Source organism: Miniopterus natalensis, chromosome 4 (genome assembly GCF_054644295.1).
Source record: "Miniopterus natalensis isolate mMinNat1 chromosome 4, mMinNat1.hap1, whole genome shotgun sequence".
Lineage (NCBI taxonomy): Eukaryota > Metazoa > Chordata > Mammalia > Chiroptera > Miniopteridae > Miniopterus > Miniopterus natalensis.
The window spans coordinates 6,811,537-6,825,753 of NC_142084.1; the positions used below are offsets into that span (position 1 = coordinate 6,811,537).

The following is a 14,217-nucleotide window of genomic DNA, read 5'->3' on the forward strand; positions in this document are numbered from 1 at the left end:
CGCTGCTGGGCGCCGTCTCCGCTCCCTGCACACACCTTCATGTGTCCTCAAAACAGCACTGAGAGCTGGCGCTATATGACCCGTTTCTCAGATGAGAAAACGCAGCTTTGAAGATATTAAGCAATTGGCTAAAGCTTACGCAGGGAGGAAATTAGTAAAATGGACCTCAGCAGCCGGTGATCTGACCCCGGAGCCTTGCTCTCAATATGAACTGGCATCGGGGTAATAAGGTATCACGGACAGTTGATTTTGTGGTGGGGACCTTTCTCCAGAGTGGAGTTTAGTTCTCAGTTAGACCGTGAGTAACACCCCCGACACCTCAAGCTCCCGAGTCGAGATCAGTATCCTCAGCCGGCTGGTGACTAAGATGATATCATCACACATTGTGGGAGGAATGCGTGTAACCCCACGGCGAGCTCAGGAGCAACGAAGGGTTAGGAGGCATCGCTGAAGAACAGGAAATAAAAACACCAGCCATGCCCGGCTGGGCCTGGCTCAACGGTTGAGCATCGACCTAGGATCCTAGAGATCGCGGCTCGATTCCTGGTCAGGGCACATGCCCAGGTTGCGGGCTTGATCCCCAGGCCAGGGACGGGTAGGAAGCAGCCGATCCATGAGGACTCTCTCATCACTGACATTTCTCTCTCTCTCTCTTCCTCTCCTTTCCTCTCTCTGAAATCAATAAAGATATATTAAAAAACAAAAAAACACCAGCTGTGTGACACCCTGGAAAAAGGGGAAGCCTCAGACACGTTCTGGGTGAGCCACACACAGCTGTGTAACTTCAGCAAATCACTGTATTTTGATCGGCATGAGTTCAAGAGGCTTGAACCAGAAACGTTCTGAAATCCCTTTCTCTTCTAAAAGTCAAGAATGTTATATTTTGCCCTGGCTGGTGTGGCTCAGCTGGTTGGGAGTCGTCCTGTGCACCGAAGGGTTGCGGGTTCAACTCCCGGTCAGGGCACATGCCGGGGTTTCGGGCTCGATCCCCAGTGGGGAGGTGCAGGGGGCAGCCAACGGATGTTTCTCTCTCTCCCCCTCTCCCTTCCTCTCTCTCTAAAAATCAATAAAAATATCTTTTAAAAAGAATATTGTATTTTAATAATGTATAAAAGCAAATGTCTTATGCACACTTGCCGTACATGCCCTAGTTACGAAGCACGAACAGACTTTAGAAGGTAGAGACAAAGTTTATGAAAATATGTTCAACGTTAGAGGAAAAACCAAAGTTTTGTCCGACTTCGCCCAGCAGTACGAATGGTGGTAATGGGGATGGGGGGAGGGGACAGAGAAGGCAGAAGGTGAGGCAAGGACACACCTGATACATCGGGGTGGTTATCTCAGACAGGAAAGGGCAAAGCCTATCACCATGTGAAGAACCAGAGGGAATTTTTTTTTTTTTTTAAATATATCTTTATTGACTTCAGAAAGAGGAAAGGAGAGGGAGAGAGAGAGATAGAAACATCAATGATGAGAGAGTCATTGATCGAGCCCACACCCGGGCATGTGCCCTGACCGGGAATCGAACCCCGATCGCCTGGATCCCAGGTCGACGCTCAACCGCTGAGCCACGCCCGGCCGGGCCCAGAGGGAATTTTTTTAAAGGTTTCCTTTAAACACTCTTAAAAAAATTCAACAGAGAAAACAAACACTAAGATCCCTCCCAGAAGGGACAGACAGGTTGTAAGTCAACAGCTAAGTCCTCACTGCCGTGCAGAATGACCGCCAGTCCAGGGCCAGCGACACGAGCCCCGCCCTGAGCGGGCGACTGCCCTGGACGCCGCACCTCACGCGCCCGCGGCACGCGCAGGAAGTGACGGGCAGGCCGGAGGGCGAGCTGGAAGGACAGGCCCAGGCCGGAACCCGCTTCCCAAAACACTGATGGACAGTTTGAAACAATAAAAACGAAATGAAACCAACTCCTTCAACGTAGCGGGGAAACAAGGAACAGACTCTGAGCTCTATAAAAACCTCAGTGTCCATCGCCTCACTGAAAGGTCTCTCAGTTAATAATCACCTAGAAATGGAAAAGCCACCTATCCAACTATGTCACATGCTGGGGAAACTGGAGACAGTAAAAGCTTCGGGTGGTTGCCGGGGAGCCGGGTGCAGCGAGGGGCAGGGCGCAGAGCGTTTCAGGGCCGTGCGGCCACTCCGAGGGGTCCATGTCCCTACACATTCGTCCGAACCCACAGGATGTGCCACACCCAGAGGAGCCCTAACGTACACGGTGGGCGCCGGGGGACTGTAACGTGTCAGGGAAGGGTCAGCAACTGTGACAGACACACGCTCTGGCGGGGGTGTGGACAGTGGGGGGCTGGGCAATGTTGGGGGGAGGTACACGGGCAAATCTCGGTACCTTCTCTTCATTTTACTGTGCACCTAAAATTGCTCTAAAAAATAAACGCAATCTGGTGAAACTCAATTTAATCATTTTCTCCGTATGTCACTGCCCACTATCAAGGTGGAGCAGGAGTAACTGAACACGGGAATGTTAAAAAAATTTTCTTAAACACCTTTCATTGGCTCTAAAGCATAAAAGTTTTAAATTACTGAGATAATGTGAGACTGAGATTTTCATTCCTCAGGTTTTTACTGCAGGACTTACAGCGTTTTGTAATTCTTGTGTTAATGACAACAGCTGTGTAGCAAAAGCTCAGACACAGCACAAGCATAAAACGAGCTGAAGTCAAGACTTGGGTTTTATCTCCTCGACCGGGTAGGTCATCCTCGCACGCCCCCGACTGGGCGGGTCATTCGCCCCCTGAACTCAGGGCCTCGGACACCTGCCTCGCCGGCTGTGGGGGGTCCTCTCAGGTCCTACCTGAGGGGCTTCCTCCTTCCGCAACCTGAGTAAAACCTGCTCCGCCGGCCCTTCGGCCTGAGTGGCGGCATCGACGGGCGGACAAAGTTCCACATCAGGACTGAGAGGAGATACTTGGGCGGGACGAACAGGAGGCTCCCGGCGTCTCCTGGACGAGGCCCCAGCAGGAGGCCGGACCTGCTGCCTGACTGTCCGTGACCATCCAGTCCCTGCAGGGTCAGCCTCGCCCCCAGAACCACGGCTCCTCTCCACCGCTCTCCGGGATGAGGCGGGACGTGAGCGCCTGTGAGGCTTGGGACGCAAGGGACCCGCGGAGGGCGGTGCGGCCACTGAGGTGCTGAGCGGGCACCTTTTCTCCTGGGACCCATCTGCCCTTGAAACAAAATGACTGACAAACTACGGCCATTTGGACTTGAGTACTTGGTGGATATTTGTTTTTTTAATATAAAAGACGTGAGCCTGTCATTTCAAAAAGGAAGGGAGGAGGGAAGGAAGGAAGAAAAGAGAGAGGGGGGGGGGGAGGGAGGGAGGGAGGGAGGGAGGGAGGGAGGGAGGGATTTTTACCAAACGCAGGAGTGAGAGAAATCAGGCCGAACTTGGGTGGGGGGAACCTGGATCTGAGACCACGCGCTGGAAGGTGGGCTCGCCGAGTGAGCGCAGCGACGAGGTTAGCGCCCGGGGACGACCAGGTGGCTCAGTGAGCCGTTTCCCAGTGACCTGTGCGTCGAGTGACGCGTCACGCGTGGGGAAAGATCGCAGTCCCCGCACGCCAGCCGATGCGAACGTGACGACCGGGAAACGTCCACTGAGGCGGCTGGAGGCTCCACGGGACTGGCCTTTAAAGGAACGCCGCGCTCTGCGCTTTACAGGAGGGTTTTCGAGAGCAGCCCCCGGCCTTCCGAAGAAAGCAAACCTCCCCGTTCCCTCCCTGTCCATCAGGACAGCGCGTGGATGAAATCGCAGCTGCGTCGCAGCCAAGCACCCGCAAGTTACTTCCACGCGAGATATTTCACTTAGTTTGAGAAAGTACGCGTATCCCAAGTTTTTCTAGAGTAAGAAACCGGATCTTATAAAACACTAAAGGAGAGGAAGCAGCCCAGGGGAACTGTTAGTTGGGGGGCGTTGCGTGATACTCTGTCTTGGAGGGCCGGCTCCTCCGAGCGGGCGTGCCCGCCGGCCGGGTGCTTACCCGTGTGGCTGCGGATGTGGACCCTGAGTGTCCCGCTGCTGGCGAACTTCTGGCCGCAGTACGGGCAGGTCTTCTCCTTCTCGCCCGTGTGTGTCTGCATGGAGCGGGACAGAAAGGGCTGAGGGTCGATCCGAGGAGTTAGGTGCCGGCGAGTCAGGGCCTCTGCCCATGGGAAACCCTCTTCCCCGGTTATGTTTCATGAAAATGATTTAACATCACAACGAGATTTTAAACCACTTATTATGGGTATTCCCACCGGTTAAAAAAAAACACACAAACCCTTAGCATCAGGCATTCGTGTTAATCTGAAAATAACTGCAGTTTACTTCTGAAGCCTTTACGGAGCCCCCGCCGAGAGGATCAGGCCGCGCGGGGCCAGGAACGCTCCGCTCCGGCGGGCGGCCACTCACTTTCTTATGGCTCCGGAGCACCGAGGGGGTCACGAACGCCTTGTTGCACAGCTCGCACCTGTACTTCTTGTGTCTTTCGTGGACCACCTGGACGTGAACGTTTAAGGTATCCTTCCTTTTAAAGGTCGCGTCACAGTGATGGCACTTGAAGGTCCTCTCGCCTTGGAAACAAGAAGTCACAGAAGAGAGAAGTAAGGTGCGACGGCCGGGCCCTGCCCGCTGCCCTCAGGCGCCTGGTTAGCTGGTTAGTCTTGTCCCCCCCTAGTTAGCTTTATAGCTCTAACAACCTATCACAACCTAAAAGGTAACGTTTCCACAACAAATTTTGGTTGCATATTTGCTAAGTCTCTGTGTGACCAGGGGAAGCCCTTCACCCTTATATTCTCAGTCTCCTCAACTGCAAAGTGTGGGGATTGAATTAATTTTTTGAGGTACCATGAACTTTCTTTAAAAGCTTCCGGGGCAGGGGCTGGGGTTTGAGCTGCACAGATTCTTGTGGTGACAAAAGGCCTCTGTCGAGAAGAGTGAGATGCACTGGAGACCCCTTGTTCTTCCCTCAATCCCACAGCTATCCCCCTGGCTTTTAGGGGGCAGGACACAGGCAGGCCTGGTCACGGGCAGCCAGCTGGCGGGGGAGGCCCGGAGGGCGGAGTGGTCAAGAGGGGGACAGGGGAGGCCTCAACCCCCTCGCTGCCTCAGCGCGGTCTCAGGTGCCTGGTCTCAGGTGCTCGGACGGGAGGCCCCTACAGTGGTCCTCAGTGGGCGGTGAAAAGCTGGGGGAGGGGCTCCGCCCGGGCTCTGAGACAGTTTGGGGGGAAGGGGACCCCAGAATGGCAGCTCCCGGTTTATACCCTAGAGCCCAGGCGCCTTCCTTCGCTCCGTAGCCTTGGCCTGCAGGGAAAGCAGCTCCGGAACCCGCGGTCAGGGCGTCCCGGCGCTTTCTAAACGCTCGCAGACGCTCTCTGCAGCTCTGCGCCACACACGCGTCTGACTGCAGTGGCCGTTTCCAGTACTTTCTACGCGGTGAGTGTGCACAATCAGACTCAAGTGCTGCCCTCAGGAAGTTACAAACGCACGCAGCCCACGATCACGCGTGAGGCAGACGAGCACTTGGACGTATTCTCCCTCTTTAAAGAACGGCGTCAGCACGGCTCAGCTTCACTGAGACAAAACACACAGGTAACCAACCGTCTACGTCTCGGTGAGACGAGCTCAGCTCCGGCCTCCTAACTCCCTCCGTCACAACAGCACCAGCACTCGGTTAGACGTGAGGTCCTAGCATCTCTTCACAGCAGGTTTAAGGACAGACACAAAGGAGAAAAAGAGGAAAAGCGAAAAGGCAAACGGCCTCCCTTCGCACCCCGTCTCAGGGGCCTGCTGAAATGCGACGTTTGAGACAGTTGGGAGCCACTGGGAATGCGCCTGTGTTGTGGGTGACACTGTTCCCACCCAGCTTGTCTCTATGTATCTCTTTAGAGATATGAGTATTTTATTTGTATACAATATATAACCAGTGAGAGTAAAATGAAATGTCAGCTGGCATAAGGCTACAAAAGTTAATTGTACCAAATGTTATTCAGGCACTGACAGAAATTAAAAACCAATCCTCCAAGATCATTCCTATCAAAGCATTTTCCTTAAACTGTCAAGGGAATCGAAACACGGATCCTGAACCGAACCTCCCCGAGCTGCACCGAGGGCGTCCTCGCCTTCATTGCTTCGCTTTAATTCCAGCTTTCTTGGCTTGAACGTTTATCAGAATTTTAAAATTCTGATATGAGATTTTATCTGATTTTACCAGATTCCTTTGCCTTAAATTAATCAGGATTTTCCCCTATTTTAAAACCAAGAGGCTGGCTAGTCACCTGGCTTTTGGTTTTCAGAGTATTAGAAAACAACAATAATTTCCAAGATAATTACGGCAAGTTTTCCTCCTCTCGTGAGCTGACGTAAGTTTCTAACAACGGCCTTCGGGCTGTGACGTTAAGACTTTTGATCTTCCTGCCGTGTGGGCAGGATCTGGCAGTGTCCTCGGCCTGAGCCATTTCTCGTTTCCCATCCTCCGGCTCCCCGGCCTCACCTGGCGTCTCACGTCACCTCAAGTCACTCATCTCCCTACTCAGCTCCAGAGCTGATCTTTCTACCAAACGTCCTGATGCAGCTTCATCAGCCCCGGTCAACGCGCCGACCGACGTTATGGTCAAGCCACGAGCGCGGGCCAGCCTCTGTCACCTTTGCCTCAAACTGATGAGAACCAATAGGATGAAATCAAAAGTATCTGATTCCTTCTCCTAAAAATCCTCTGCTGGGATTAAAAGTAAATTTTCATCTATCCAAAGAGAAACATCCTGAGCGTGAGGCCACGTTTCCGAGTCTCGCAGCATGAACGAGGCCCACGGGCCTAAACCCTGCTCTGACGCCCACTCGCCCCCCAGCAGGTGCCCCTCCTAACCCAGCGACGGCAGACGCACGACCCACTCCGCCTGTGAAATAGGCGGGGGGCTCGTGCTCAGAGCTTCTCCAGGGCCGCGAGGCGACAGGAGGGCCTGAGGTCAGAGCGGGGCCTTCTCTACGGGAAAAGATACGTTTCACTACAGTCATTACCCTCAGTCCTCATAAAAATGGTAAAACCTGTACCACCCTCAGGTACAGAACCTGTACTTCTACGGACCAGAGAAAACGTCTTCCGAGACACCATCTTATCCGTACGATCAACTGCCAAGAATGGGCAGTTATTTTGCTTTCCTCGGAAATATCAAAAATTTAACCAGCAACAGAAATCTCACGTGTAGAGGATGTTCTACTGAGAAAACAACTTCATTGAAAAGCAAGAAGCAGGACCACGACTAGGTTATTTTTCCTTTCATTTTAGATGCAACAGCGTGGGGACCTCTGCTGGCTTTCGCACCTGGACGGCGCGCCCGCTCTGACGTTCCGCGGCGCGGCGACACCTCCTCGGCTGCGCCGGAGCGATTCCCTCGGGGCGGGCTGTGCGCGCCGTGGTGCTGTAAGCACAGCCCTGAGCGTGGCTGCCACGCGGACTTACGTGGGGTGGGTGTGCACAAGAAACCGAAAGGCAAACCGTGGCCCTGCCCGCGGGGTAGGAAGTGGGAGGCGGCGAGGCGGGCGGGAACACAGGGGACTCCTGGAGCCGAGACCGTCCTGCGCTTCTCTGCGCCCGGGTCACCTCAGAGGTGACGTTAGATGTAACTGCAGGCCCTGTGAGCTCCTGAGACGGGCCGAGTCTGACGTCTCCCTAATCGCCGCATTATGCTGTACCGGGGGCGCCCACACCTCGGAGAGACTTCATGCACGTAAACCCACCCGACTGCTGCTCAGGTCAACGGATCAACCGTTTCAGCTCCCCCAGATGCAAACTGTTACATTTGAAAGGGACCCAAACGTCTGCTTCAAAGCAAACTTGGGAGATGCCTTACTGAGCACAGGGAACGCTGTTCCACACAAACGTTAAACAGCGGAAGAAGCGACATACAACGAAACGTCTCACCGGCCTGCGGGGGGACAGGGCAGGGTGAGGGAAGGCGGGGGGCAGGCGCCGGCCCCGCGTGCAGCTCCCCCGTGCGTGCTCCTGCACCCCCGGGCGTGAGGACACACGGAGGCCGTGCCCGCCCGCCGCCTGGGTGACTTACTGTTGTGAATGAGCAGGTGTCTGTGCAGGGAGAAGGGGGTCCGGAACAGGGCCTTGCACTCCTCGCACTGGAACGGCCTCTCCTCCGAGTGGGTCTGCGGGCAGAGAAACTGAGTCGGGGGGATGCAGAGCCCTCGTGTCCACGCAGGAAACGAGCGGGTTCAAGATGGGCCGGGAGAGACGGTGACGCGGCGACGCGGACAGCATCTTGCTTCTGGTGACCATCTTCCACCATCAAACCACTCGCAGGAGAAAATAAGTTCCCTTCAGATTCTCACACAGTTAGACATCTGATAAATGCCGAAGGCAACTGCGCCTGAAGTCACAGAACGCTCCTCTGAACCCGCGGGGCTCGCAGGCTCCCCGGGCGCCCCCAGGCCGCGGCTCTCCCTGCGCTGGCCAGCGCCGGCCACCCAAGGGGACTGGGCACCGTGCCCGCCCTTTCCCCTCAACTTCAATGAAAAACTCCAGAGAAACGTTAATCCTAGTGGTGCTTCTCCCCAAATTAAACCAGAACGTTCGCTCGCTGTAATTAACACTTGGTAACATGCATTAAATGTTTACTTTGTGCCCGATGCTAAACACCTTCCACGAATTACTTCGCCTGATTCTAGCAGCAACTCAGTGAACAAAAACATTATTACTGTCCCCATTTACAGATGAGAAAACGAAGGCTCCAAGAGTCTCAGTCATTTGCCAAATGTCAAACAGCAGAGATGCAGCAAGAATCATTAAACGGGTCCACAAAACACACGGATAACCAGAAATAGCCGCAAACCACCTGCTCGACCTAAGGCTCGGGGCAACCCGTGTGTCCAGACCCGTCCCAGCCCTGACCCCCGGCACGGGTCAGCGGGTAGAACGCTATTCCGCCAGGGGTGGCAAGACAGCCCCCTAATATCCAAAGTGACACTGCGCAATTACTGTAATAAATCATTTAATCAAGGGTTTTTATGATACGTGTGGTATAAAAAGGAAGGAAATCATTTAAAGGAAAGCCACTTTATTCATAACAGTGATTTACACATTTCTTAGTCTAACGGACACTATATTATTCAGGATGCAAGCGTGACCTATAAACATAACGTTGCTGAGAAAGGTATGATCACACCTGTTTTCAGCTGTGAAAAATATGGAGAACGGATGGGAGGACACACACTTAAAAAGTCAGCACAGCCCTGGCTGGCGTGGCTCAGTGATGGGAGCATCTTCCTGGACGCTGAAGGGTCACGGGTTCGATTCCCAGTCAAAGACACGTAGGTTGCAGGTTCGATCCCTGGCCCCGGTCGGGGCACATGTGGGGGGAACTGATCAATGGGTCTCTCTCACATTGATGTTTCTCTCTCTCTCCCTCCTTTCCACTCTCTCAACAACAACAAATCAATGGAAAAAATAACCTCAGATGGGGATTAACTAAAAAAATCAGGATAAGCGACAGATATTCAAATGGGTTATTTAAGCCACAGAAATTTAAAATGATAGGTAGAAATAAACAGATCAATAAAATAGAAAAAAGGATAGGTTTCTTTTATTACATAAAATATATGAACATTTAGTATAGGAAACTGCAGCTTTCCAAATGGACACAAAAACAGTAAAATTTTAGTAAATGGTTTTAGGCAACTCTATGGACATTCAGGAAAAAGTGAATTTGGTGTATTTTCACACCTATTTCAATTTATCTGATTTTACAATAAAATTAATTCCATATGAATTCAGGTGTTGTTTAAAAAGCTTGGAATAAGACCCTAAGCCTACTAGAAGAAAATATAAGCAAATTTTAATGTAATTTTTGGTGCTCGCTTTAAAGGTGGAGCACAGACTAAAATTACACCAGAGAAGATGAGCGTGGCCCCTGCACTAGGATGACAGGCATGTTCACCAGGCGCTCTGTATTTCACGTGTATATACAACTTCAGTGGGGAAAGGCTTTCTAAGCATGTCAGAAACCCAGCTATTCGTGAGAGAATAAATTAAATTTTAAAATGCAAGGCAGAAAGGTTTGAAACACAGGGTTGCTTCAGGCTTCCAAAAATATTATATCCCACCCTAGCTCATGTTTCCTCTTTTTCCAAATCCAGCACAAAACAACCTGTGGATATGACTTAGTAGCTTGGTTATGAAAGAACCTGGGACGGCAAAATGCTTTGCAACTACATTAAGCAAACCAGGGCCACCACATGGAGACACTGGCCTAAGTGGCCATCTGTGAGTGCACAGCCGGGTGAACAGACACCTTTGTCACAGGACTGTGACACCACCCACCCAGTTACGATGGCCTGTCGTTTGCACGTTTCAGCAGAGAAGCCACACGCGCAATCGCTCGGAAGACCCCGGAGGCCACCTGAGCGAAGGGAGGTGGAGGGAAAATGCTGCCATGTGTGGACAGACGACTTCGGTCTCCAAGATGCATTTTACAACTACCAGATAAAACTTCGCTTTTTAAAAGGTGCCTCGGCCTTCCATTTTTCATCTCTAAAGGGAGACACACTTTTCACTGACATCACTTGCATAACCCTTGAGCTATAGCACATCCTGTGTAAATGCCAAGTCACTGATGACACCAACATCTGCCCCTATAACCGTGAACGAGTCCACGCACCCGTGCGAGGAAACAGACCCTTTTATGCACCACGTCTGATTACCGTTGCAGATGTTGAAAACAAGTGAGAAAATCTGTTACAGTATTTATCACATCTAATAAAATGTCATAAAAATGCTCCAGAAGGTTTATAGCATAATTTTTATATAATAATTACCAAATCAGTACATTTCTAGCCACAAAGACCAAATATGAATTTCATGAGAGCAGAATGAAAGTTCATCAGGGCCATTCACAATTACAAGTGACAACCCATCAGTACTATCTACTGCTCCGCAGGAACAGTACTTGCTGGAAATGGTACTCTTCTTTGGGTCACAAGGCAAAGCAAGAAAACATTCATAAAATTCGGAAGAAGTACACACAGAGATAAAACAAAAATGGAGAAAATATTCCGGGATTATGTGTGTCAGAAGTATTGTTTTTTTAAAAAGAGAGTTTTGTGGTCGAAGTCTCAAGTCTGCATATCATAAGCATATTACTGTCCCTTTGGGTCACATAATAAACCTAAAGCCGCATAAAATGTGTGTCATCTGGCTGTTTACAAGGTCTGTGAATTAAATTTTTACTGTCAGCTTTATAACTGGCTCTTTACAAGGCCTCCTGCTCACAGAAATGAATGGCGACTGGAGAGATACCGAAGAAAGCAGTTTCTTTAAGCTCAACAGGAAAAAGCAGCTCGTTCCCCAAGGAGAATTAGAATTATGAAATTTCGGTGATGTTCTTACAGAATTATAGCCTTGGATGGCCAAGCCCAGCCCCTTGCACTGCTTAAAAGACACAACTGCCTTAGTACAAAGTCAAAACCCACGGAGCCAACTGCTAAAATCCCCTCGGCCATCGGGGTGCCCCGAGGAGGGCAAGGGGAGCTTGCTAACAGAAGGGGCACCCAGAGACTACCTATGGAAGGCCTCTTCCTCGAGGGCAGCGATTTGGGCTCCCGCCAGGGAGCGTGCCCCCTCCCACACTGCTCAGAGGCTCCGTCTCACGTTTCTAACCAGGGACGCTTCTCACGACACGGCTTCCAACGGGGCCTCGGCTCACTGCACAACCGTTAACGTAAAAGCTCGCCCTCTACAGCGGCCGCCGGTGACTGCCGGAGCCTCGCAGGGCGCATTCTCTCCTCCACAGTGAAGCTCTGAATACATGGAAACAGCAACCGCGTCTCCTCCCCGGCTGGCCAGGTAACACGCTGCATCTCCAACTTTCTAGCCCACAAAGAGGGGGACACGGTCCAACCAGGCACTTCAATGAACACTCACTACTACAGCGCATGTACAGAAGAGAGGCCGGGTGTAAATGTGGAGTAAAAGTGGCCGTGATGCAATGACTGGGTGACTGACATGGCACATTCTCCAACCCGGAACTTCTTAAGAGATTGTCAAGGATTCTGTTGTTGTTACTATGTAAAATTTAGGCCCTATTTTATGGTTTTAGAACCTAATCCACAATCTGTTTAGAGAAAGACTTGTCCTTTCCTTGAAGGTCTGATAAAGTTTCACCTGGGCAAAGTCTGATCTGCAGTATCTTTCAAGCTGTTTGACCATGACCAAAGGAACACTTTCTATAACAAAAACCCAACACATACACACACACAAGCACCTGCGCAGACACACATTCTTTCATTAAACGACCCTCGTTCTCACGCCTCCTGCGCTATTTGTAACGGCTGTTCATGGCCCCGCAACTGATTTCAAAACCCACAAGGCGGTCGTGGCCCAGAATTTGGAAACCCCTGGATGACGCACTATCGCAGGAGGCCCCACGGAATCACTCCGTGAGAGCGTGTGACTAGGGGTCCCGCAGGCCTGTAAAAGTCTACCTCTGGAAGGTTATGTAAAGGGTCAAGAAAAAGGGTCTTTTGTTAGACTAGACACACACCTCTGCCCCCAGGAGCTCGTTCGGGACTTCATCGGGACCAAGGGTGCGACAGAAGGAAACTAATGTTGACCCACGTCACTGGCACCAGGAGGAAGCAGGCCACTCGGTTTCAGACTCAGAAACCACTCCTTCAGCATTTCGCCAGGTAGTGTCACAACCACGACGCAGGGAATATCCCCTTTCCGAGCAAATCTAAATGTTAAAATAACGGACCCTCCAATAAATCAAATAATTATAATAAAAATGCACAGGCTACCTAATCAAAAACACAACAGAAGAGTTAATTTGTTTTAAATGACCACCTCTGGTCACGCTAAATGATGACCATCGGTCTGACTCTTAATGGTTTCTCCTGCTTTCCTTACATTTCCCCGTTTTCCCGTTTCCTAACTGGCCATTCCTGAATGACAGAAGACAACGGCGACTTGCTTTTTCCCCATAATGCTTGGAGGCCACTTCAGGCGGTTTCCCGAAACCACAGCAAACACACGCTAGGACCCTAACACGGCAAGCGGCTCTTTGCGCAGAAGGACTGAATGTGCTCCCCACTTTGGAAACTCCAGGCGTCCCTGTTTCTGTTCTTCCCGAGACATCATTATTACTTCCATATGATTTATGGCCAAAAGTATGAGAGATGGTGCAGAGAGCCCGGGAAAAACTCCCACGTGGCGTATAACAGCAGCCAAACTGTGAAAAACTCATAAATGCGGGTAGATCAGTTTCATCAAAGAGAGAACAGGAGAGCTCCAGAGGCGGCGCAGGAGGCCGGCGAGAGGTGTTCCAGTCACGCGATCCCAGCGCGGCGGGCCCGGGCGCATCGGGCGGCGGCAGCCCGGCAAGGCGACCTGAGACGCCATCAATCAAACCTGCCCGTTCTTTGGTCAATCTGCCTCTTTTTTCCTTTTTAGACTGAAACTGAAATCCTAACTTTTCAAATGGTTTCAAAAGAGATGTCTCTGAAAAGTCCCAACAAATCTTGACATTCCTACAGTTGACCCTCGAACAACACAGGTTTGAGCTGGGTGTGTCCACTTACATGCGGATTTTTTTTTTTTTTTCAATAAATCCTATAAATGTATTTTCATTTCCTTATGGTTTTCTTAACATTTTCTTTTCATTTCTTTCCTTTCATCTTCTTACTTTATGGGAAGAATACAGTACATAATACATGTAGCATACAACATACGTGTTGACTGTTTGTTATCTACAAGGCTTCCTCTCAACAGCAGGCTATCAGCTTGCAAGCTTTTGGGGAGTCAGCAGCGATATAAGATTTTCGGCTCTGCGGGGGTCGGTGCCCCTGACCACCTCATTCATTGTTCAAGGGTCAACTGTACAAATCTAATGGAATATTGAGAGTGGGGGGGGGGAGTGACAAATTATTTTAAAAGATATTATATACATGACGTTACTTAAGAGCATGCTCCTATCAAGCAACATCAGTGAGCAAATGTTTATCACATCAGAAGGACTTTAACATACCTTTCTAAGAGGTTGAGTCTCTTTGGACAAATTTTCTGAATTCAATTCAAACGTTATTTATTACATACACAAAGTAGGTAAGGTAAAACAAATAGGTTCCAAAACAAGAACTAGATAAAGTGTAGGAAACAAAAGCAAAAATCAGCCGAGAAAACCAGGAGGGGGCGGCTTGAAGAGAGA

General features: G+C 50.7%; 1 protein-coding gene and 1 pseudogene across 1 annotated transcript in view; one reads left to right on the top strand and one right to left on the bottom strand.

The window, feature by feature from the left end:
- PRDM5 (PR/SET domain 5) overlaps positions 1 to 14,217 on the bottom strand; it is a 104,142-nt gene that overhangs the window by 31,837 nt on the left and 58,088 nt on the right. Inside the window, exons 11-13 of the mRNA XM_087816221.1 lie at positions 8,074 to 8,167; positions 4,424 to 4,584; positions 4,014 to 4,107 (exon numbers count right to left, since the gene is read on the bottom strand). Coding sequence (XP_087672347.1) covers positions 4,014 to 4,107; positions 4,424 to 4,584; positions 8,074 to 8,167 — 349 coding nt within the window. The remainder of the gene's footprint in view (positions 1 to 4,013; positions 4,108 to 4,423; positions 4,585 to 8,073; positions 8,168 to 14,217) is intronic.
- LOC148093169 (U6 spliceosomal RNA) lies at positions 9,874 to 9,972 on the top strand (annotated as a pseudogene).